General features: G+C 45.6%; 1 protein-coding gene across 1 annotated transcript in view; it reads right to left on the reverse strand.

Annotated features, from left to right (window-relative positions):
* SNX27 (sorting nexin 27) overlaps positions 1 to 23,286 on the reverse strand; it is a 2,194,393-nt gene that overhangs the window by 1,927,055 nt on the left and 244,052 nt on the right. Inside the window, exon 2 of the mRNA XM_044079208.1 lies at positions 1,041 to 1,275. Coding sequence (XP_043935143.1) covers positions 1,041 to 1,275 — 235 coding nt within the window. The remainder of the gene's footprint in view (positions 1 to 1,040; positions 1,276 to 23,286) is intronic.

Raw genomic sequence — 23,286 nt, forward strand, 5'->3', positions numbered from 1 at the left:
AACACTCCATGTGTGGTTTTAGAATGTAGTAAGCCACTTGTCACATTTGTAGCAAATGGCTTGCTACAATTATTCAAAAAGATAAAACTTTTTTTGTACTAATTTACACAGAACATTTTTTTTTTGTTCCCCAGCTTACAGCTGAGGTGAGGGGAGCACACCAGATCAAGTAGTTGCACCTGGATTCACAACACCTAGCTACAACTTTAATATGCTGAGAGACCTGGAAGGAGGAAAAAATGCTTGCCGACAATGGACCAAAACCAAAGTAAACAGCCCTATCAGAGGTTTTTTGTTTTGAGTATTTGACTTTTACTAATCTTCAACAAAGAATGAGACAGCAAGAGATCACCTTAAAAGAAAGAGGCCACAGGGTACCTCAGGAGCAATTAAAGATTCATATTTTAAGAAAGGAGTCAATTTCAGAGCTCACAGCTAGACTGCATATATAGTTATGTTCCAACAGCAAAATGTGTACATATATTGAGGACAGCTGTAACCCTCATTTTCAAAGGCAGCAATGTAAAATATGGGCAAAAAAATGGCTCCCAAGACACTACAAACTTCCATAAAAGAAACTGAAATAAGCAAACACACGAAAACTTGTCCTAACTACAGGAGGTTGGTATTTGCCAATAGAGAATAAAGGAAGGATGACAATCTATGCATAATTCAGGACTACAGCACCAATGGTGACAAATAACTTAAAATATGTAAATAGCACCAGTAAGGACACTTGAGAATCCAGGTACTGAATGTAGTCAACAGTAAATATGGCAGTTAATCTATTACGTCTTACTGTCAGAAAAAAAAAACGAAAAAAAAAAACACTTATAAGCACATGTACCAAGCACAAATAGCAATAAGCTTTTAACAGTCTTCATAAAAAATGATTCCAAGGCAAAAATTAAAAAAAAAACATAGTATTTTGCAATACTTATTACATAAAGCACAACAGCAAACAAAAAAAAAAAAAAAAAAACACACAATGCGTTCTACAAATTCACATTAAACCATGCAACTTGCATACTGGTACTAACCACAAACTTTTCCCCATTCTGCTCGACATGTTTGTATGTGGGAACTGAAATAGGAACAGCTTGCTTCTCAGTGTAATCGTAAAATGACTGCCCCCCTGAAGAGTCATCACTAGGATCTAGGTTATCAGCTTCATGTGGAGGAACCGATAACACTGTCAAAATCAGTTCTCTTTCCCCTGCTCGAATAAGGTCCACAACTTGCTTGTGTGTTGCTCCTTCCACATTTACACCATTGCTTTTGGGAAAGGGGGGGAGGAAAAAAAAGAGAGAAAGTTAGTACCACAGACAACATGCATTAAATCAACTGCTAAATTTCTAAAAAAAAAAAAAAACAAACTTTTTTTTGGTCTTGTAAACCAGTTTTTGCAGCAGTTACTGCTTTAACAAAACTTCTGAGTTAACCTAGCATACCTTCCTGGCATAATGCAAGCAACTTTATTCCACCTCCTTTGTTCTAACTGCAAGGTTTATTACATACCATAATACTCTGAAAATGGTACTGCATAACAAAGTACACCTGTAGCTTTAATGTTATACTGCACGTACACTGCCAAGCATAAAAGTATAGCTTTGTATGTAAACTTAACATAACAGTAGATACTTGAACAGATTTTACTGGGACGTATTCAAGGGTCGAACCTCCAGCAAATATATGAATGCATTTGGGCACCTTCCACACTCACCATTAATCCAAGGAAACTCAAGGTCATTTGGGTAAAAAAGCAGAAGTACAGGTTGCCAGTATTTAGAGTTTTCTTGCCACTTCGATTTGGCCACGTATAAAAAAAATCTGGCTAGGTTACCAAATTTGAATATTTAGGTGCTAGAAGAAATAGTAGTACAGATCTAAAGGGAACCCCACCTTGGTCATGAACTTCTCGCCAAAAATGAAAAACAAAGAAAAATTAGGGGGTAGAAGGAGGGAGGGTTGCAGTACTAAAACAATTATCTAATCAAAAATCTACTGTTATGACAAGTTTACTTACATAAAGTATGTTTGTCATTGTATTACTGTTGCAACAGCATACAGCTAAATAGGATGACTGCCAAAGCCTTAACAGCCAAGAAGGAGAATGAAGGATCTGAGTCTAGGAGCCCCTTGATTTATTTTCTGGGAAATATTGCTCAAGCCAAGACAGAGTATCTTGTATGCTTGAAGATGTGAAAAAAAACTACATAGCTACCTCTAGAATACTTCAGTAGTCCGCACCTTTCCAAAATACCTTAGAAATAGCCAGAGTTCTAGAAGAGAGGGGCTTTAGACTTCTGAGACATGGACCTAACATAACTCAAGCAACAAAAATGGATAGAGTGGGATAAACATTTAAAAACTGACACTGGCTGTCCTTTTTTCTTTCCATCAACGCAGACTAAGAGCAAGTCAGAAGCTCTAAAGTCTTTTGTTCTGCCAATGTAGAATCTGAACTGTCTGTGGCCACGTAGATTGCTCTCTCTCTCTCTCTCCCTCCCCTGTATTTAGGTAAAGGAAAGAACACTAGGATTAGTTCTTAAGATTACCCTGTCCCAATGAAATCAGGAGGGTTGGCTCACCATTAGAGCCAGCAATTCAAATGCTTAAACAGTTTTCCAGGTCAAGAATTTCAAATCAGCTTTATGAAATGGTTTAAACAGTATTAAAGTGATTTTTTTTCTAAGACATGTTTGAGAAGTTACCTCTTTCTCAGTGAAAGGATATACAAAACCCATTTCAAAAATAGTTTTTCCTGGAATAAGGAAAACAGTGTGATCTAAAGGCAGATGTGCAAAAATGTCTGAAAGGTTAATTTTAACAGAAGAGAAAGAGACCTGAATTGAGCAATTCACACAGACAGTTGAGAATCAGAAAGCTTCTGCCTTGAATAGGTACTGTTTTTTCTTGTGGCTCCAACTAGAAAATCTCCTCATTTTGGCTAAATAGAATTTTCTATACCATGTTTTGTAAGCCTCCATTAAATACCTGCATATGTCCAGAGAGAAAAAATACCTTAGTGGGATCAAAATTTCATCATCTAAGCAATAAATTTATGAAGGATGAGAGGATGCCCACATATCTACTGAGCAAATGTCATCAATAGGCACTCTGGACCAGAAGGCTGCAGAGGTAGATACAGACCTGGCAGAATGGGCTTTTGACATAATTAGGAAGAGGAATGCCTTTGTTGGAATATGCCAATATAATGCACTTTGAGATCCAGTTAGCAAAGGTCACTTGTGTCAGGTCTACCTAGCCTGGAAGGAGCAAAGGAGACAAAGTTGTTCTGTTATTCTGAAAGATTTAGTCCTATCCAAGTAAAAACACAGCTGTCTGTGAATATCAAGTAAATGAAGTTTGTATTCTCCCTTGTTTTGGAAATTGGGAAAAAAAGACAGGAAAATTAATCACTTGGTTAATGTTGATCTCTGAAGCAACCTAGGGCATAAAGGAAGGATTATGGAAAGAGTGACTATCTTTGTGGAAAACCAGATAAGGCGGGTTTTAATTGATAAGGTGTGAAAATCCGAAACCCTCTTAGCAGAGGTGACAGCCACGAAGAAGGCTGTTTTCCAAGACGAGAATTGCAAATCAACTGTGGCCACTGGTTCAAAGTGAGCAAAAACTAGAGCTTGTAACACCAAAGTGAGGTCCCAAGGAGGAGCAGGATCATTGGACCACAGACCGATGTAGAAAGGCGCCCTGCAAAAAAGCCTTGCATATTTTCGTGGACGCAAAGGAGGGAGAATCTTCAATATGGAAGTCAGAGATGGCTGCCAACTGCACCTTGACTGTGCAGAAGCTAATTAAAAACGTGAGCCAAGAAATCAAAAATAGCTGGAACAGGAGCTGTAAAAGGGTCTAACTGGCACTGTCAAGTCCAAATAGAAAATCTCTTCCATTTACTCAAGTACATTTTCCTAGCGCAGACTTTATAAGATGCAATCAAAATCTTCTGAATGGGGGAAGACAGCCTGGGAGTTCTAGCAATCATAGGAAATGGAGTAGCCAAGCAGTCAGCTTCAGGCTGAAGACATCTCGGTATCAGTCTCCCGAAGGGTGGGATAGGAGATCCGGAAGGGGATCGAGTGTCCAGGGAGGGCACACAAAGTGAGACTACAGGAAGGGAAACCAAACTTGTCAAGGCCTGAATGGGGCAATGAGGATGGACTTTGCACTTCAACCTCTGAACTTTCTGGAGGAATTTGGGGATCAGAGGAAGAGGAGGATATGCAAAAAGGAGACCGGGGGGGCCAAGTATGGACCAAAGTGTCTCTGGGAGACTCCCCCTGTGGGGGATCAGGACGAAGTACTCACTGCACTTGGCACTGGATGGCGAAGCAGAGAGATTGCAGCAAGGTTGACCCCATTTCTGAAGATCATGTTCGCCACTAAGAGACAACTCATGAGGCATCAGAATGGGTGCAGAATGGTTCTGCTGAGCTTGTCCGCTAGAATGTTCAACTTGCCCAGAATGTGCATTGCGACAAAAAAGCGGTTGGAAGAGATCTCCCACTCCCACAATCTCATGGCTTCTCGACATAAGAGGCAAGACCTGGTTCCACCCTGTTTGTTGATATATCCGACAACTGGCATGTTATCCGTCTGGATAGCAACTGTTCCTGTGGGAAGAGAGGCATGAAGAGTTGTGACGCTAAAAGGACCGCCCTCAACTCAAAGACATTTATATGCAGATTGGTCTCTAGAGTGGACCAGGTGCCTTGGACCATCTGAAGCAGTCAATGCCCCCCCAACACTAGCTGGGAGGCATCCGTGGTTACCGTGGCCTTGGGAGGAGAGGGAGGAAAGGGACATACTGAGTACAGATTCTGAGAATGAAGCCTCCAAATAATAGACTCCTTGCAGATGCAAGAAAGTTTCATGGGGTAGCCCATGGGTAACCTGAGGAGGGACCACCACACCACTAAGTTCCACTGAAGTACTCTCATATGAAGGCAAGCTAGCGGACGAGTTATGGTCACTGCCATCTACCCCAATGCTCTAAGGAGAAGAAAGGGAAGGAGAGGATGATCGGTGAGCATCTGCCTCACATGTGACTTTACAGACTGAATTCTGTCTGGGGGTAAAAAGGCCATGCACTGAATTGTGGCCAGTCAAGCTCCTATAAAGTCAATGATCTGGACCGGATCCAATCTCCACTTGGAAAGATTTATGGTTATGCCTAAGGTCGTGGCTAGGTGAAGAAGACAATCCCTGGCTTCTAGGAGTTGATGCCTGGTGGGGGCAGTGAGGAGTCAATCGTCCAGATAAGGAAATACAAAGAATCTGAGCAGTCACAGGTGAGCTGCAGCTACTGCCATCACTTTGGTAAACATCCTGGGGGCTGTGGTGAGTCCAAAGGGGAGTACTCTGAATTGAAAGTGGAGGAACTTTCAAGAGCACTTGTCCATCTTGATGTGGTAATGCACATCCTGAAGGTCTACACAGCACATCTTTTCATCCTCCTGCAGAAAGGGCAGAATGGACTGTATCGTGGTAATTCAGAATTTTGTTTTGGCAACAGACTTATTTAGGGAGGCGAGATCCAGAATTGGTCATTTTCTTTGGCAACAAAAAGAATCTGGCATAGATGATCGATCCAAGCTGGTCTTAGGGGATGGGTTGGATGACTCTTCAGCAGCTTTGCGATCTCTGGAGCTGCTTTCTCCCTTTGATTGAGTAGCAAATCAGGGAGGTTTCCAGAAAGTGTTGGGGATTGGAAGAATGGAATGGTGTAACCTCTGGATATTATGTCACCCAACAATCAGCAGTGATGGATTCCCAGGCTGTTGGGTGAAGAGAGAGACGACCCCCCCCCCCCCGACTGTCTCCAGAATACAGCAGTCGGGCAACTCTTCAGGGATTAAAAAAAAAAAGGGCCAGTCTACAAACGTATCTTGGGCCCCTTGATTTCTCAGATCCCCACCTGCCATTGGAATAATTTCCCCCTCTATCTCTGGAGGAAAAGTCTCTGAGAATCCTGGAAAGCCCCCTCCCCCCATCCACCGCCATGCTGGTTCCTAAAATAGAGCCATTGTGGGGTTGAAAAACATACTCTGGCAGCAGACAGGGCCTTTCTGGCCTTCTTGCACTGGCAGGGTGTGTCTCACCGACTGATAGATCATCCCTTTTTGGCCGTACAAAGGGTGCATTGATAAAGGATGCCTTGAAGGGTTATGAGATTTCACAAAGCCTAATACAGGCGTGAAGCCTAATGGCAACACCACAACCAGTCGCCCTTGAGGTACCCTCTGCAGCATACGAGAGTAATCTCATGAATGTGTTGGAAATAGCATAAAGGGTGGCCATTCTGGAAGAGATTATATTCTCTTCAGCCATGAACCCCAGGACTGACTCATTGATTGCCTTTACAAGGTCCCTCTGAAGCCTGACCATGTGTGCCAAGTAATTCAGCCTACTCGGAGAAAAGGTCGCTGAAGAACAGACCTGCTTACCAAATTGGTTGATCGCCCTAGAATGCCTGTCCAGGGGGGTGAACCGAAGATCTCTCTTGGGCCAGCTCTCTTAGTGACAGCTGCCACCAACATAGCACTGACCTGGACATCCTAGTCCAGGGGAGCCTATCCGTAGGCATGTTAAGAATCCTATCTGGGGGGCTTTCTTCCATGCCCTGCTAGAAATCAAATCAATCAGGGGGTCAGCAAGAGGGGGAAAGCAGGATGTAGATGGCCCTGTTCCATAAGCTTCTGGGAGCATGGACTCGTCAGTTAGGTTTGTGGACGGACCACCCACCTTTCTGGCATAGATCTCCATGATGTCCTCAAAGGAGACATCCTCAGGTGGGGATCTGGGGGAACCTTCTCCTTCATACAAGTCCGTGTTTTCAGTCAGAGATTCTGGTGGGGAATCCAAATGTCTCCTTTTGCATGTATGCTTTCTGTGCACTTCCTCGGGGGGGTGCTCTAGAGAGGTGTCAGAAGACTCTGGGTGCCCCTGCAGGGGAGCTACCTGTAAGCCTCTTGAAACAGGCTATCCCAGGGTAGACAGGGTCGAAGGATCTGGTCCGGGCAATTCAGAAGGGAGAGGGGTCAGGTGTGAAGGGGGAAGAGTCGAGGATCTCATGGGAGTCAACAGAACCCTCTCTACTACTTCAAACGCCAAGGGCAAAGGAGACTCCTAGCGCAACTCTGTCAAGGCCAAAGCCATTGACACTGAAGCCTCGTGAACTTCCGCTGCCAAAGGTGGAGTTGGAACCAAACTATTGAGAGCCAAAGCAAAGGAAGGAGAGAGAGCTCAGAAAGCTGGGCCGCCGAAGCAAACCCTTCGGACCACACTTCAAAGCTGTGGCTTCAAGAGTCAGTCAAGCCTGAAGACACTGAAGGCAAACTGCTCAAGGTGACCATTGGCATTGAGGTACAGGTACTTTTCGGCACCAACATCTCGAAACTTGCGATCCTTGGACCAGAGGGGTCCAACACCAGTAGGTGGATTGGAGAAATAGGCAAGAATGCTGGCTGAGTGCCCCTGACTCCAGAAGATGCCAGGGCAGGTAAAAATCCCAACTGAATTTGCGTCTTCAGAAATTTCCTTAATGAGCTTTTCCACCTCAAACTCTGAAAGGCTATCGGAGGACCTAGCAGAAGAGGCTGTCGGACCCCAGCCTGGAGTGGTGACTGGGCGATGCCAGAATTCGACACTTGGGCAGAGGACCCACCTGCTCCATAGAGAAGCAAGGGGAATGGAGTCGAAGAGAAGCTGAAGCAGAAGGGTGGCTTTTATTGGCGGTTTTCCCATGGAGGCAGAGGCTCTATCAGGAGACCGCTTACGTCTTTCAAAGTCTTTTTCCCTCTCAGCCACCTTCTTGGTGGGGGGATTGAGCCCCCACAGTCAATTCCATACAGGAGGGGGAGGAAGAAGGGATAAGACCCCTAAGGATGAATTTATTTCTCCTGTCTATAAGCGCGCACTGATTAATGCCCACGCAAACAGAACAGGAGGAATCTAGGTGGGCCGCCCCTAAACAAATCACACACACAGTATGGGCATCAGGTGGAGAGATCTTATGCCCACACACACACTGCATTTCTTTAAGCCTGCTGGCTTTGAATCAGCCACACCAGCAACTACAAGAACAGCAAATACTGCTCAGAGCTTAAAGATATAAGCAATCTCCTAACTCTTGACCCCACACAGTTTGGCTTTGTCAAGGGGAGATCCTGCCTGCTGAACCTCAACCTGGCCAAGGCCTTTGATACCACTCCCCACTCCGGTATCATTAATAAACTTACCAAACTAGGCATCAATCCTTGCATCACTAGGTGGGTCGCAAACTGGCTCACAGACCGGACCTACAGAGTGAAGGTTACGGATTCCAAGTCAAACTGTGAACCAGTCATGAGTGGAATCCCACAGGGCTTGATCCTGGGCCCTCTCCTGTTTGGCATCTACATCTCAGAAGTCCCGGCCAACACAGGACTCTGACTGACCAAGTTCGCGGATGACTGCAAGCTAGGAGGATTAAACCAATCAAATATAATGGCCTGTTTGGCATGTACCTGACCAGACACCTACAACAGCTGGAGAAGCCACAAAAGTACCACACAAAGGATCCAAGGCCTTAAACACATGTCCTACATGGACAGACTCAAGAAACTTCAGCTGTTCTCAGTCTCTTATTGTCTACTTAGAGGTGACCTCTGCTCGACTTACAAAGCCATGTCTGACCCAGCCCTAGTTAGAATGCTACACCTAAAGAAATCCCAATCCCCCCACACCACACGCTCCAGAGATCACAACCCCATTACCCCTAACTCATTCACTCCAGTTCAACTGTTTTGAGTGTGTACCTTTAACTCCTAGTGGGTGTGGCCTGAGCCTTTAAAAATGAAGTCATCACCTTACAATTCTCACAAATACTCTGAAAGAGGTCAAATATCAATACAGTTGTTTGCCATCATGTATGCTTCAAGATAAAATATTCTAAAACCTTATATGTAGCATGGTTTTGGAATTATTAATGCAAGTATGCACAAGTAATATTTGACGCCAAGAGGAGCAGTAGGAGGTAACTGCAGATGCACCTGGAGGCGTCACTCGGATGTAATGAGGTAACAGAACATGCTAGAAGGACAGGTTCATCTCCGAAAGACTGCTCATACTCTGGAATAAGCTTCCCATTCATGTCAAGCAGAGCACCTAGCTGGCCCTCTTCCAAAGAAATCTTCACGAGTGGATGGATAAAGTTCACCACAGGGATCTTTCCAGTTGTCTTACTGGATAGGGGCATTGTGAACTAACACCGGGTGGCACGATGCCTGGGCAGTTTTTTTGGGCTAGGCTTGTAAAGGCTCCAGGGCCATTAGCCTAGTACACACCTATTCTTATTTATGCTCTGCTTATTCATGCTCAGCACTTGTTCAGAACTTGTAAGCACGAAATAAGCTACTAATTACTATAGCACTCAATCTCCCTCATTACCTAGAGGAAAACAGTTTTTGTACTTACTTTTCTCACTTGCTTAGTGAAAAAAGTACAGTTTTGTACCTACCATAAATGTAGATGTTCGAGTGCTCATACAGCTGCAGTCATAACAGATGGGTTATCCTGCCGTCAGGCGGGTCCTCGGTCGGCCGAATTCCAAAGTCTAGGTCCAGCGTCGGTTGTCGCCACTTCCTCCCTGCCGTCAGTGTGGCAGGGGTATAAAAGAGGCAGCCAACGCCATTTTCTTCAGTTTTTCTTGCCCCAGATGTCAGGTGCCCCCAGAAGGAAGGCAAACAATGTTATGCAAAAATGCAATGTTGATAAATCAAAAACAGTAGTTGCAAGCAAATACACCATAAAAGAGTACCCCAAAAGGTTATATGAAAACGGTTTGTCATAAGGCCTGTCCTAAGAGGGGTTGGAGGGAGGGAAACCTGGACTGCAGCTGTATGAGCACTCGAACATCTACATTTATGGTAGGTACAAAACTGTACTATGTTCATCGTGCATACAGCTGCAGTCATAACAGACGGGTAGAATCCCACGGCTAAGTGAGGGTAGTAGGCACTAAGTGGAGCTAGGAGGGGCTAGGATGCCCTGCAGGACTGCTGTGGCAAAGCCCGCTCTAGATTTAGAGTATAGTGGGAGGTGATAGTGCTTGGAGAAAGTGTGCACTGAACTCCAGGTGGCTGCTTCCAAAATATCCTTGGTAGGGACCCCCCTGAGGAAGGCTGCAGAGGTAGCTGTGGCTCTGGTGGAGTGGGATCTGATGCATGCAGGCACAGTTTTTCCATGAAATGAGTAACAAAAGCGAATGCAGTGGGCTATCCATTTTGAAATTGTCTGTTTGGAAATAGCCTTTCCTTGAGCACCTGCAGCATAGGACACAGAGTTGCTCAGATTTCCTCAATGGGTTTGTCCTGTCCAAATAATAATGAAGTTGTCTGTGAATGTCCAAGGAATGTAGTAGTCTTTCCCCTTTGTTTTGTGGATTAAGATAGAAGGTAGGTAAGTGGATAGTCTGATTCAAAGCTACACTAGATACTACCTTTGGCATAAAGATAGGGTTGGTTCATAAGGAAACTCTGTCCTGATGGAAAATGATGAATGGTTGCACAGCCATGAGGGCCTGTAGCTCTGAAACCCTGCGAGCTGAGGTGATAGCCAGAAGAAAGCCGGTTTTCCATGACAAGTACTGTAACTCTGGTGAAGAAGCTGGCTCGAAGGGAGGAAGGGTCAGCTTTTCCAATACGAAATTGAGGTCCCAAGCAGGGACTGGTAGTTTCCTTGGGGGTTTTATATTCTTTGCCCCTCTGAGGAACTGCCTTAAGAGAGGATGAGAGAATAAAGGAGGATCTGTGTCTTGTATTGTGCAGAAATGGCTGAAGCGTGGATCTTGATAGAGGAGAAAGAAAGTCCATTGTTTAACATCTCAGCTAGGTACTGTAAAATCTGAGGTATATTTATTACCCAAGGATTCTGTCCCTTTTGATTCCAGGCCCAAAATAGTTTCCATTTGGCGGAGAAGGCCTTTCTAGTAGAAGGTCTTCTGGCCTCCAAGATGACATCCTGCACCTCCTTGGAGAGGAGAAACTGTTGGGAAATCAAGGAATTCTCCATGCAGCTAGATTTAGAGTTTTGAGATGGCTGTGAAGAGTTTTGTAGTTGTGCTGGGACAACAGAAGAGGGACTAGAGGTAGGATCCATGGTGGGGAATGTGTCAGGCTCTTCAGGAGCCAATACCAGTGTTGCCTTGGCCAGTCTGGAGCAATGAGAATAATTTTCGGCCTCTCTGCTCTGGCTTTTAATATAACTTTGGGCAGCAGAGGAAAAGGCGGGAAGGCATAGATGGTCAATGTTGCCCAATTGAAGGAAAGTGCGTCCACTTTCCAGGCCTGTGGATGATAGGTCCTTGAACAAAATTTTTTCAACTGGGAATTTCTGTGGGTAGCAAAGAGATCCATGTCTGGCTGTCCCCATGCCCGAGTTATCTTTGTGAAAATTTGAGGATGCAACTTCCATTCGTGTGGACCTGTCATATTTCTGCTTAGGTTGTCTGTCAGTGTGTTTTACTTCCCTGGCAGGAATTGTGCCTGTAGTTGAATTTTCAATTCCAGTGCTGTGTTCCATAGGGTCATGGCTTGCCTGCACAGGGGGTATGAATGAGTTCCCCCCTGTTTGTTTATGTACCACATCACTGTGGTGTTGTCTGTCCTTATCAATAGCTGGCCTGGATGCAGTAGGTCTTTGAAGGTCATAATAGCCTTTTGCACAGCTAGCATTTCCTTTTGGTTGATGTGAAGGAGCTTCTCTTTTCGTGCCCATTTTCCCTGAATGCACTGATTTGTCATGTGTGCGCCCCAGGCGTAGTCTGAGGAGTCTGTTGTGATGATTTGAGTTGCTTGAGGTACACAGAAAGGAAGACCTGTGTTTCTTTGGCAAGCTTGAGCCCACCACATAAATTCCTTTTGAAGGCATGGAATGAGTGATATAATTGCTTCCAAGCTGTGGCTGTGTTGAGACCATAAGTTTTTTAGGTACCATTGAAGTTTCCTCATATGCAGCTTTGCACATGGGATTAGTAGGATGCAAGATGCCATGAATCCCAGAGTCTGCAGGACTTTCCTTGCAGTTAGCCTGGTGTAAGTTGCCATTTTTCTGAAGTATTGAGACAGTTGCCCTTGCTTGTCTGGCGTGAGGTAGGCCATCTGGGTGGTTGTATCCAAGTTGGCACCCAGGAAAATAATTTGTTGAGAGGGTATTAGTTTTAATTTCTTTTTGTTGACTGTGTATCCCAGGAAGTTCAACAGTTTTATTACAAACGCCAGGTGCTGCAGTAGTATGTCCTTGCTGTCCGCTTGGATCAGGCAGTCGTCCAGATATGGGTAGATCTGTATCCCTTGTAGTCTGCAGAAGGCAATTACTGATGTCAGGCATTTCGTAAACACTCTGGGCGCAGTAGATAAGCCAAAGGGCAATGCAGAGAATTGGTAATGGGTTGAAACTGCAAGAAATCTGAGGTATCTTCTGCAATCTTGTCTGATAGGGACATGCAAGTATGCCTCCTTGAGGTCCAATGTTACCAGCCAAGACTCCTTGCCCAGCATGGGAAGAAGCTGCTGTAATGTGAGCATCTTGAATTTTGGCACCTGTAGATATGTGTTTAGGATGGATAGGTCTCCAATCTTTGTCTTTCCTTGATACCAGGAATAGTCTGGAATAAAACCCTTGACCTTGTTCTTTTGCAGGTACCTCGAATTGCTTTCATGTCCATGAGAGCTGAAATTTGTTTTTGTGCCACTGCCCTTTGATTTTGTGGCAGGTTTGGCATGCCTCTCATTTCTGGAAGGGTGTGAAAGTGGAACCTGTAGCCTGTCTATAATGTCCAGAATCCATTTGTCTTTTGTTACAATATGCCAATTTTTTGAGAATAATGTCAGTTTTCCGCCCAGAGGTGCTGCCATTAAAGCTTTGCTTGGCAGGTATAGGGGGAAGTCATTTTATCTGTTTTCTAAAAGACTGTGATCTATCTTCTCCACCTCTTGGGGTTGGTATTTGCCACTGTCTGGCTCTGAAAGATCCTTGAGGTTGCCCTCTACCCCTTGGATGCCTGTATCTGCCCCTTTGAGGTCTGTCCGTGGCTGGAAAGGACCAATTTTTTTAAGGCCAGTTTCTGCTGAAACGTGGAGGCTGTACCTGTAGGAAATCTTTCACGGTTTGCATTGATTTCGCTTTTTCCTCCATTTTCTTTAGTACCTCCTCTGCTTTAACACCAAACAGTACATCTTTTTGAAGAGGTGCATCTAATAATTTAGCTTTGACATGATCTGGTAAGGTTTACTCTTTGAGCCAAGCATGCCTACGTATAACAGGCCCCGTAACAGCAGCTCTACATGAGGCCTCTAAAGCATCAAAACCACACTGCAAGGTATGTTTACCCACTTGCGCTGCACCATTCAACAAATCCTGCAACTCTTTTAAATCTGGTTGTTCTGGTTGTGTCATTTTGCTTTTCAGCTGAGATATCAAAAACTGTTGATACTTTAACATATGGAACTGACAGTTTAATGCAGTCATGGTTAAAGTGGCCGAGGTGTACACCTTTTTCCCCCCACCTTTCTAAAGATCTGGAATCTCTCTCTGAAGGTAATGGGTTTTTAGCAGTAGAGGCCTTAATTCCCTTGGGACCCTGTGAAATAGTTATTGGGTCAGCAGTATGGCTTTTATATAGGAACTGGTGAGAATCAGGAACCCAGTAATACCTGTCTGGTTTAACAGGAGCTGGAGGCAAAGAATCAGGATTAAGGCTGGCTTCTGTGTACACATCATCCAATATATCTAAAACAGGAGGGATAGCCAGAGGCCTATGCTGGGGGAGCAGAAGAAATTCCCTGAGCCTTTTCTTGGAATCTGAGTAATCTTGGCCTTCCCAGTGAAAGTGTTCCCTCAATGTATGCAGGGTTTCCCCAAAAGAGAAGTCCTCGGGGGGGGGGGGGCGAGGGAATAGACTCCTCTGCATCAGAGTCTTCGAATAGGCACAATCCTGGTCCTCAGATAGTTCTGAGGTAATAGAAGCTTGATCTGAGAAAGGGTAGTCTTCCTCTAATCTGGGCCTTTTGTCAGAGGGGGGTTGAGAACCCCTGATAAGAGTAATCAAATCCTCAGCCATTTTAAGCATCTGTTTTTTAGGCATGATGCCTTGAGAGGGTGTCTGAGGAACCTGTTTTTTGGTTTTCATGGCGGTTTTAGATTTAGTAAAGGCTTTAAAAGAGAAGGAGGAAGGCCTGAAGACCCCTTGAGAAATGGCAGGCCTGTCTAAATTCTGAGTTTCCCCGCCAGGAGTGGCGTCGGTATCTATAGTAGGAATGGGGGCCGAGGAGCCTGCGACCTCAGGTACTGAAGACACCGGTAATGCATTGTCATCGGTACTCAGGGGCTGCGTAGGCGCCTCGCTGAGTACCGGAGAACCGGTAGTCGGTCTTAGCGTGGTATCAGTAGGAGGTGCGGACCTCATATGCCAGTCCTTATCTTTGCATTTTTTTGCTCAAAACTGGAGTCAGAGTATCAGACGACATAATATAATTAAATTTTTTGCCAAAAAAGTGAAGGGCGAACTCCGCCCGACGCTTAATAGTGCGTTTGTTGAATCTAGCACAAAAACGGCAGGCCGAGACGTCGTGGTCTGGGCCTAAGCAAGGTATACAGTAAGAGTGGAAATCCTTATGCGGTATTTACTTCCCACATGAAATGCAATTATTAACTTTGTCTGACATCGGTCTGAGGCAAGAAAAGTTTCCCCAATGGGGTACTTAGCTTTCAAGAAGACTTCGGTTGAAATACTTTCATAAATCTCAGGAGTTGGCCGACCGGCACTTGCGAACTGCTTCTGCTTCGGGCACCACGCAGCAAGAAAGACTGAAGAAAATGGCATCGGCTGCCTCTTTTATACCCCTACCGCATTGACGTCAGGGAGGAAGCGACGACAACTGACGCCGGACCTAGACTTTGGAATTCGGCCGACCGAGGACCCGCCTGACGGCAGGATAACCCATCTGTTATGACTGCAGCTGTATGCACGATGAACATCAGCTCTTGTACTCCCTTTCCTCACTTATCTACAGGAAAATTGCTTTTTTTTTTTTATTCAGGCATGTCCAAGGGTCGGCTCCCAGTGTTCTCTCCTGTCTATCTGATGAATCTGGGCATCTTGAGGCAATGTAGAAATTGCCTCATGTACATAGACAACCCTCTCCTCCTACCACCCAACACTACAACCTGTGAGAGATGCACTTATCTAGCCAAACTGGAGGTAAAGCTCTCTCCAACCAAGACTGAACTTGACAGTCATGAGGAGAAGGTAAACATTTGCACCACACCACACTCATCACATAGTCTCACTAAATCTACACCACCAAAATCCAAACATAGTAACACAAAAACATTCACGGAGGCTCTCAATAATAATCTGTCTAAGCAACAGAGACCTCCAAAGCAGAAACGCAAGCAACCTCCATCCCCCAACACAACCCAAATGACACACAGCCCACAGACTCAGTGTGCCACTCAACCACAGCCAATAAGGCAAAACAAAGTACCCAACATACTAGTCATAGGTGACTATAGTCAGGCACACTGATGTCCCTCTCACCAGGCTAAACAAGAAGGTTACTGTCAGCTGCCTGCCAGGATCCGCCACATAACCCACGCACACAGGTCACTCCACAACAAGTACAAATATGACTCTGTTATTGTCCATGTTAGTGTAAATGACCTGAGATGTACCTCCCTGGACTACATGAAAAGAGACATGGAAGAGCTCTCCGATCTTGTAGCCCAGGCAGGTATGACCCTAGCCCTGAGTAGCATTCTGCCATCGCATCGAATGATACCACAGTACAAGGACAAAATGATTGACTTCAACAATTGGCTAAGCTTCTGGTGTTATTCTAAGGGGATCCAGTATCCATCTGCTTGGGATGACATGGTCGACAAACCACGATGCTTTGCCATAGATGGCCTGCACCTGTCGTCCCTGGGATTCTGGATACTGGCTAAGGCTCTTGCTGCCCATATAGTGCCTTTTTCAGGCAAGGTTCAAACAATTTCAACACCGTAACAGGAACAGACAAGCAAAAACTGAGGGTAAGGCTACTCAATGCCATTAGTCTAAATCTCAAAATGCACTCACTCAAGGCACTCTTTACAATGGAGAACATCGATATCTGTGCAGTGACCGAGACGTGGTTCAAAGCTCGAGAGAGCATGCCTGCACTACCAGGCTATAACTCATACCACACTTTTCGGCCATGTAACCCGGACCGAAACACCAAAGGTGAGGTGTGTCCATATTCATTAAGGATATCCACACCTCCAGGCTAGTTGCTCAGCATAATGCATCAGAGGTTATCCAAGTGCAACTAACTCTGGGCAAAACTGCAATCCAAATTGTAGCTTGCTACAGACCCCCCACCATGCCCCAGGATTCCCACTCCTCTTTTCTTGATGAACTGGAAAATATTAGGGTTCAACTAAACACCCTAATAATGGGAGACTAACGACCCCACCATTAACTGGGAAAACTACTAGTGTACCAACTGCTTAGCTCAACGCTTTCTGGAATTCATAAACTCCAATGCCCTGGATCAACTTATCCACACCCCCACCAGGGGCAACAATATCCTAGACCTAGTCGTTACTAACATGAGTGACCAGTGTTCCACACCTGAAGTCAACTCCTCACTGGTCCGATCCGACCATAAGCTAATAAACCTTGATAGCCACATTCCGCCCCCACCCCTCATTAAGGAAGCCACGGTAAAAAATTTCTCCAAAGCCAACTTCTTCATGCTTAAGACAGAAGTGGTGAACTTCATGACACCCATGCAGACGGACAATACAGTTACAACTGCTGAATCCTACACAAATGCACTCTATCACCACTTACACGAGTGCATGGATCGTGCTATCCCAAACAGAACCAAGGCGCTATCCTCCAAAAAAAGGAAGCCAAACTGGTGGTCCCCTGCCATAAACAAACTGTACAACAGAAGGAAGAAACTGTTGCAAAAGAGTAAAATCCCATGAGTGGAGGAGCTCCCTGGTCAGCCTCAGTAAGAAGCTGAGATCCCTAATAAGATCCTTCAAAGCTAGCTACGAAACCAAAATCACCACTAATTCTAAGGACAACCACAAAGCATTCTATAGCTATGTCAAGAATCTCGATGGCAACACCCAGATCTGCTCTGAGTTACAGCACAAAGGCAGGAAAATTACAGAACCAACTGATATTGCCAACATCCTGGTAGATAGGTTCAGTGCTAACTTTACCCCCCCCCCCCCAGCCCCTAAAGGGCCCATATATATACAGGAAGAATGCAGAGTCCCTGTAATCACAACTACGCAGGTAAAAGCTGCACTCTCTAAAGCCAAAAACACAGCATCCATGGGACCGGACAACATCCCAGGCTGCGTTTTACACGAACTTCAGAACGAACTGGCTCCCCACTTAAGCACCATGTTCAATAATAGCCTTGCATCAGGCTTTCTGCCCACTGAATGGAGCACAGCAACATTTATCCCACTCCACAAAGGGGGAGCTACCAATGATCCCGGGAATTATCGACCTATTAGCCTGACGAGCCTGGTCTGCAAGGCCATGGAACGTATCATCATGGAACTCAAACAAAGACATTGGTAACCTCCAAACTCTGGACCCCACCCAGTTCGGGTTTGTGAAAGGCAGAGAATGCCTCCTGAACCTGATAGACTTCTTTAAGGCAGTCACCAAAGCTTTAGATTAGGGGTAAGGTGGTTCACACAGCCTGTCTTGACCTCGCCAAGGCTTTCAACACCATCCCCCATTCTGGAATTATAGCTAAACTCACTAAACTAGGTATAAATCCCTATGTCACAAGATGGGTTGGCAACTGGCTCACTAACAGAACCCACACTGTAAAAGTTGCAGACTCCAAATCTGACCTCAAAGCAGTGACAAGTGGAGTACCACAGGGTTCCATCCCGGGACCTCTCCTGTTTGGTATCTACTTCTCTGAAGTATAGGCTAACACAGAAGGCCTCTGGCTAATGATAGTCAAGTCCCCAAATGATGTGGACATCCTACAGCCTGGTGTCAGAGCCATGGTCTCAAGCTCAACGCCAAAAAGTGCAGTGTCATCCCCTTTGGTAAAAACTGTACCAATGAACTACCACATAGGCAGCAATCTACTTAACACCGAATGTGTGATAAGAGACCTTGGGACCCAGGTGGACAGTAGTCTCTCCTTTGATAGTCACATCGCCACAGTAGTCAGGAAGTCCTTCTGCGTGGCACACCTCATCATAAAAGGGTTCTCATCCAGGAAAAAAGAGGTCATTGTTTCCCTCTACTTAACACTCATTAGACCCATTATAGAGTACAACGCCCCTTTTGGAATGTACCTCACAAGACATCTGCAGCAGCTGGAAAGGCTACAGAAGTACCTCACAAACAATATTACTGGCCACAAACAAAAGCCCTACACTGACCGCCTCAAAAAAACTCTAGCTTTACTCCATAGCATATCGCCTACTCTGAGGTGATCTCTACCTAACATATAAAGCTATGTCAAAGACAGAGCTGTTGGACATGCTACACCTATAGAAATCCCAATCCCTCACAGCTATACGCTCTAGGGACTTAAACCTTGTCACCACAATAAACAGGACATGCTGGAGGGATAGATTCCTGTCCAAGAGACTTCCCATACTCTGGAACAGGCTACCCATCTATATGTCAAGCAAAGTTCTTAATTAGCACTCCAAGAAAAATCTTGAGGAGTGGATGGAAAATAGGAAATACACCCCGGGGATCACTTCTGTGTGCTCGACGGTGGCACAGGAAAATAACTTTCTTGGGTGGCGTAAACCAGGGAACCTTGTTGGCTAGGCTTACGTAGGCCCTTGGGCCGACAGCCTAGTACCCATCTATGAACCTATGAAAGAAGGAACACACAGGAAGATGAAGCCCTAGACTACAAAGCCCTCTAAACTACCAGTTAACTAAACTTTTTTTACACTAAGGGTAGGAGAAGCAAAGAAAATAGAAAAATACAAACCAACATGCAGCATGGAAAAGATGCTTAGATTTCCCTGGAGGGAGCTCAGTGATGGACCCTGTGGCTGTTCACATGAGCAGCAAACAATCGGGGGATGGAGGGACAGTGAGGCATTATGGCTAGGAGAGAAGGAGCTCAGCTTTCAGCTCCAAGACTGTAGTATACAGTTGAGTCAGATCAGAGGACAGATGCGAAACCCACAGGTTGAAGACCAAATGAAGACAACTTAAGATATCATATTTGCTATAGACAGAGACCACTCATGAGGCATCAGAATGTCTTTGCTTAGTTTGTTTGCAAGCACGATGGATTTCCCTGGGATGTGCATCGCAATAAGTGGTCAGATGAGATCGCCCATTCCCAAACCCTCATGGCCTCTCTACAAAGGAGGTAAGATGAGGTTCCTCCTTGTTTGTTGATGTTCCACACTACAGACATGTCTGTCTAAATTGCAGTAGTTCCCAGGGGAAGAGCATCTTGGAAAGCTTGCAGCACCAGGACTACTCTCACTTCTAGGACACTGATATGCAACTTGGTCATTGGGGAGACCAAAAGCCTTGGACAGTTCTTCCCAAGAAATGCCAATCTCCTACCCTAGTTGAGAAGTGTCCATGGTCACTGTGGCTATTGGGTTCAGAAGGACAAAAGGTCTGCCTAAAAAAGATCATCCGATTGTATGAACCAGCAAATATGTCACTTGCAAATCTGGGTGAATTTTACCTGAAAGGAGAGAGGTTGATGAAGACTGGACCACTGTACAGTTAGAGCCCATTGGAGAAATTACAGTTGTGTACACTTACAAAAATGTAGAGGGTAGAGTGTATTCACTGTTGCAGTCATCACATTTGGGTTATCCCTGCCAGGGTAGCCCTCAGCCGGCCCAAATACCAGAGGCTTAGTATTTCTGCGTCAGTTGCTGTCACTTCAGGACTGACATCAGGTCGTCAGTAGTATAAAGTAAGGCAGCCGATGCCATTACATCAGTTTTTCTTGCCCTAACCTGTCAAAAGCACCCAAGTAGGGGCTAGGTTCTGTTGGAGGAACCTCACCAATAGAAAGTAAATACCAATATGTCCCTTTGTAAGAAAAGAGAAGAAAAAGGGGGCTGGAGGGAGGGAAACCAGGACTGCAACAGTGAATACACTCGATCATCTACATTTATGGTAAGTGTACACAACTGTACAATTTTATTCGTGTTTCACTGATGAAGTCATCACATTTGGGTTGATTCCCAAAGCTGAGGAAATGGGTGGAGGCAGTCAAGGAAACTAGGGCCTGACTAGGATGCCCTGCAAGACTGCAGAGGCAACCCTGCCCTGGATTTGGCGAAGAGAGGCAGGTGGTAATGTCTGGTAAAAGTGTGAACAGATGTCCAGGTGGCAGCCTCCAGGATGTCCCTGGTGGGGACTCCTCTGAGGAAAACTGCTCCTCTGAGGAAAGCTGCAGAGGTGGAGGCTGCTCTGGTGGAGTCAGTCCTGACTCCCTTGGGGGTAAGCCTTTCCATGTTGTTTGTAGCAGAAATGGATGCAGTGTGCTATCCATTTGGAAATGGTTTTGCCTTCTGCCCCTGTAGCAAAGCTAACCAGCAACTGATCAGACTTTCTGAAGGATTTAGTCCTGTCTAGACAGAATCTGAGCTGTCTGTGCACATCTAGAGAGTGCAGGATCCTTTCCCCCTTGTTCTATGGATTAGGAAAAAAAAAGGTGGGCAAATGAATGGATTGGTTGAGAGCCACACTGGACATCACCTTGGGCATGAAGGATGGATTAGTTCTGAAGGATACCCTATCAGCATGGAAGATGAAGAGTTACACAGCCATGAGTGCTTGCAGCTCGGAGACTCTTTTGGCTGAAGTGATGGTCAGAAGGAAAGCTGTCTTCCAGGAGAGAAATTTTAGCTCTGCAGAAGAAGCTGGTTCAAAGGGGTGCAGGGTGAGCTTTTCCAACACAAAGTTAAGGTCCCAAGCTGGGGATGGTGCTCTTCTGGGTGGCCTCATGTTGCTAGCTTCTCTTAGGAACTGTTCGATCAAGGGGTGTGAGAAAAGGGGCTGCTCAGTGGGGAAATGAGCAGAAATAGCAGAGGCATGAATTTTTAGAGAGGCCACTGTGTAGCATGTTAGCTAAGTAATTCAGGATGAGAGGGAGGGAGGGCTGTGCCGTATTGGCTCCTTTACCCTGAATCCAGGTGCAGAACCTTTTCCATTTGTCAGCCTAAGACTTTCTAGTGTTAGGGTGTCTGGCCTCACGTATAACATCTAGAACCTGTTTACTGAGGTTGGAAGATTGATTGGGGGTTAGGGAATAAGCCAAGCTGCCAAACTGACTGTATGCAATTGGGGATGCATGAATTCCCCTTCACTCTGGGTCAAGAGGTTTGGAATCTGAGGAAGATGCCATGGTGGCAGTGTGGTCAGGTTGCGCAGCAAGGGGTACCAGTGCTGGCGAGGCCAGTCTGGAGCTATAAGAATTGTCCTTGTTTTTCCTTTATTTTCAGCAGTATCCAGGGGATGAGAGGTAGTGGAGGAAAGGCACACAGACCGATAGACTTGACCCAAGGGAAGGACAGGGCATCCACTTTCCAAGCCATGCAGTGATGCTCCCTGTATGCACCTGCCATCCAGGTGTGCACCCCAGGCATAGTCTGATGCATCTGTGCTGAGGGTCTGGGTGGCAGGGGGTGGTGAGAAAGGTAGCCCCTTGTTGTGGGAGCATGCTGTTGCCCACTAAAGAAAATCTTTTCTGAGCCAAGGAATTATAGGTAAAAGTCTCCAGGTCTTGAGAATGTTGACACCAAAGGCTTTTAAGGTACCACTGAAGTTTCCTCATATGCAGTCTGGCATCTGGAATGAGTAGTAGGCAAGATGCCATGAACCCCAGAGCTTGCTGGATTTTCCTTGCAGATAACTGGGGTCTGATGGCTAGTTGAGAGAAGTAGGCTGTCAGGAAAATTTGCTTTTCTGGTGTAAGGAATGCCATCTAGGATGCAGTGTCCAGGCTTGCTCCCAGGAATATAATCCTTTGGGTGGGCACCTGTTTGGATTTCTTTTCGTTGATGGTGTACCCTAGGGGAAGTTAGTAGGGACTTTACAAAGGCCAGGTGCTTGAGCAGCTTTTCCTGGCTATCTGCCTGAATTAGGCAGTTATCTAAGTATGGGTAAATCTGGATATTCCTTTGTCTGCAAAAGGCAATGGCCAGAGACAGACATTTTGTGAAAACTCTGGGAGCAGTATATAAGCCAAAGGGAAGCACAGAGAGCTGAAAGTGCTGAGATCCTGCCCTGAAACGGTGATATTTCCTGCATGATTCCCTGACAGGAATGTGGAGGTAGACCTCTTTTAGATCTAGGGTGGTTAGCCAAGCATCCTTGGAGAGCATGGGTAAGCAGCTGCTGAAGGGTTGGCATTTTGAATGTTGGGATCACCAGAAAGGTGTTCAGAATAGATGAATCGAGGATGGGGCTCCAGGTGCCCTCTTTTCTGGGTACCAGAAAAGGTCTGGAGTAGAAACCTTGGCTTATCTGGGAACCCCTTTGGGGTTGGAAGGGTGTGGAAAGAAAATTTGTATACCTGGGACACTATGTTGAGAACCCAGTGGTCGTTGGTAATGGTGGCTCAGGTGCTTGTGTGAAAGGAGAGTTTTCCTCCTAGGGGTAAGTGAAGGTGGGCAGAGGGATCTCTTCTGCCTTAGTGCCAAATAAGTTATGTAGAGAGTCTCCATGGCAATAACCAGATTTGCTCTGAGCTACTGCACAAGGGTACCTCCTATACCGAGCCAACAGATATTGCCAATATACTGGCAGACAGATTCAGTGTATTACTGCTGCACAGATTAAAACAGCACTGTTGAAGGCCAAGAATACAGCTTCTATGGGACCTAACAATATCCCTGGCTGTGTTCTACATGAACTACAGAGTGAACTGGCACCTCACTTGTGTGCCCTGTTCAATAACAGCCTCCCCTCAGGTTTTGTCCCTACTGAATGGCACACTGCTACAGTCATCCCTCTACACAAAGGAGGAGTGACTACAGACCCTGGGAACTATTGCCCCCTTAGCCTGACAAGTCTGATATGCAAGCTACGGAAAGCATCATCATAGACCTAACAAACAAGGATATAGGGACTCTCCAAACTCTGGATCCCACACAGTTTGGTTTGTGAAGGGTAGATCATGCCTGCTCAACTTGGTCGACCTCTTTACGTCAGTCACCACAGCTGTGGATTAAGGCAAGGTGGTTCAC

The sequence above is a fragment of the Protopterus annectens genome, chromosome 8.part0, assembly GCF_019279795.1.
Source record: "Protopterus annectens isolate FY-2018-M chromosome 8.part0, PAN1.0, whole genome shotgun sequence".
Classification (NCBI taxonomy): domain Eukaryota; kingdom Metazoa; phylum Chordata; order Ceratodontiformes; family Protopteridae; genus Protopterus; species Protopterus annectens.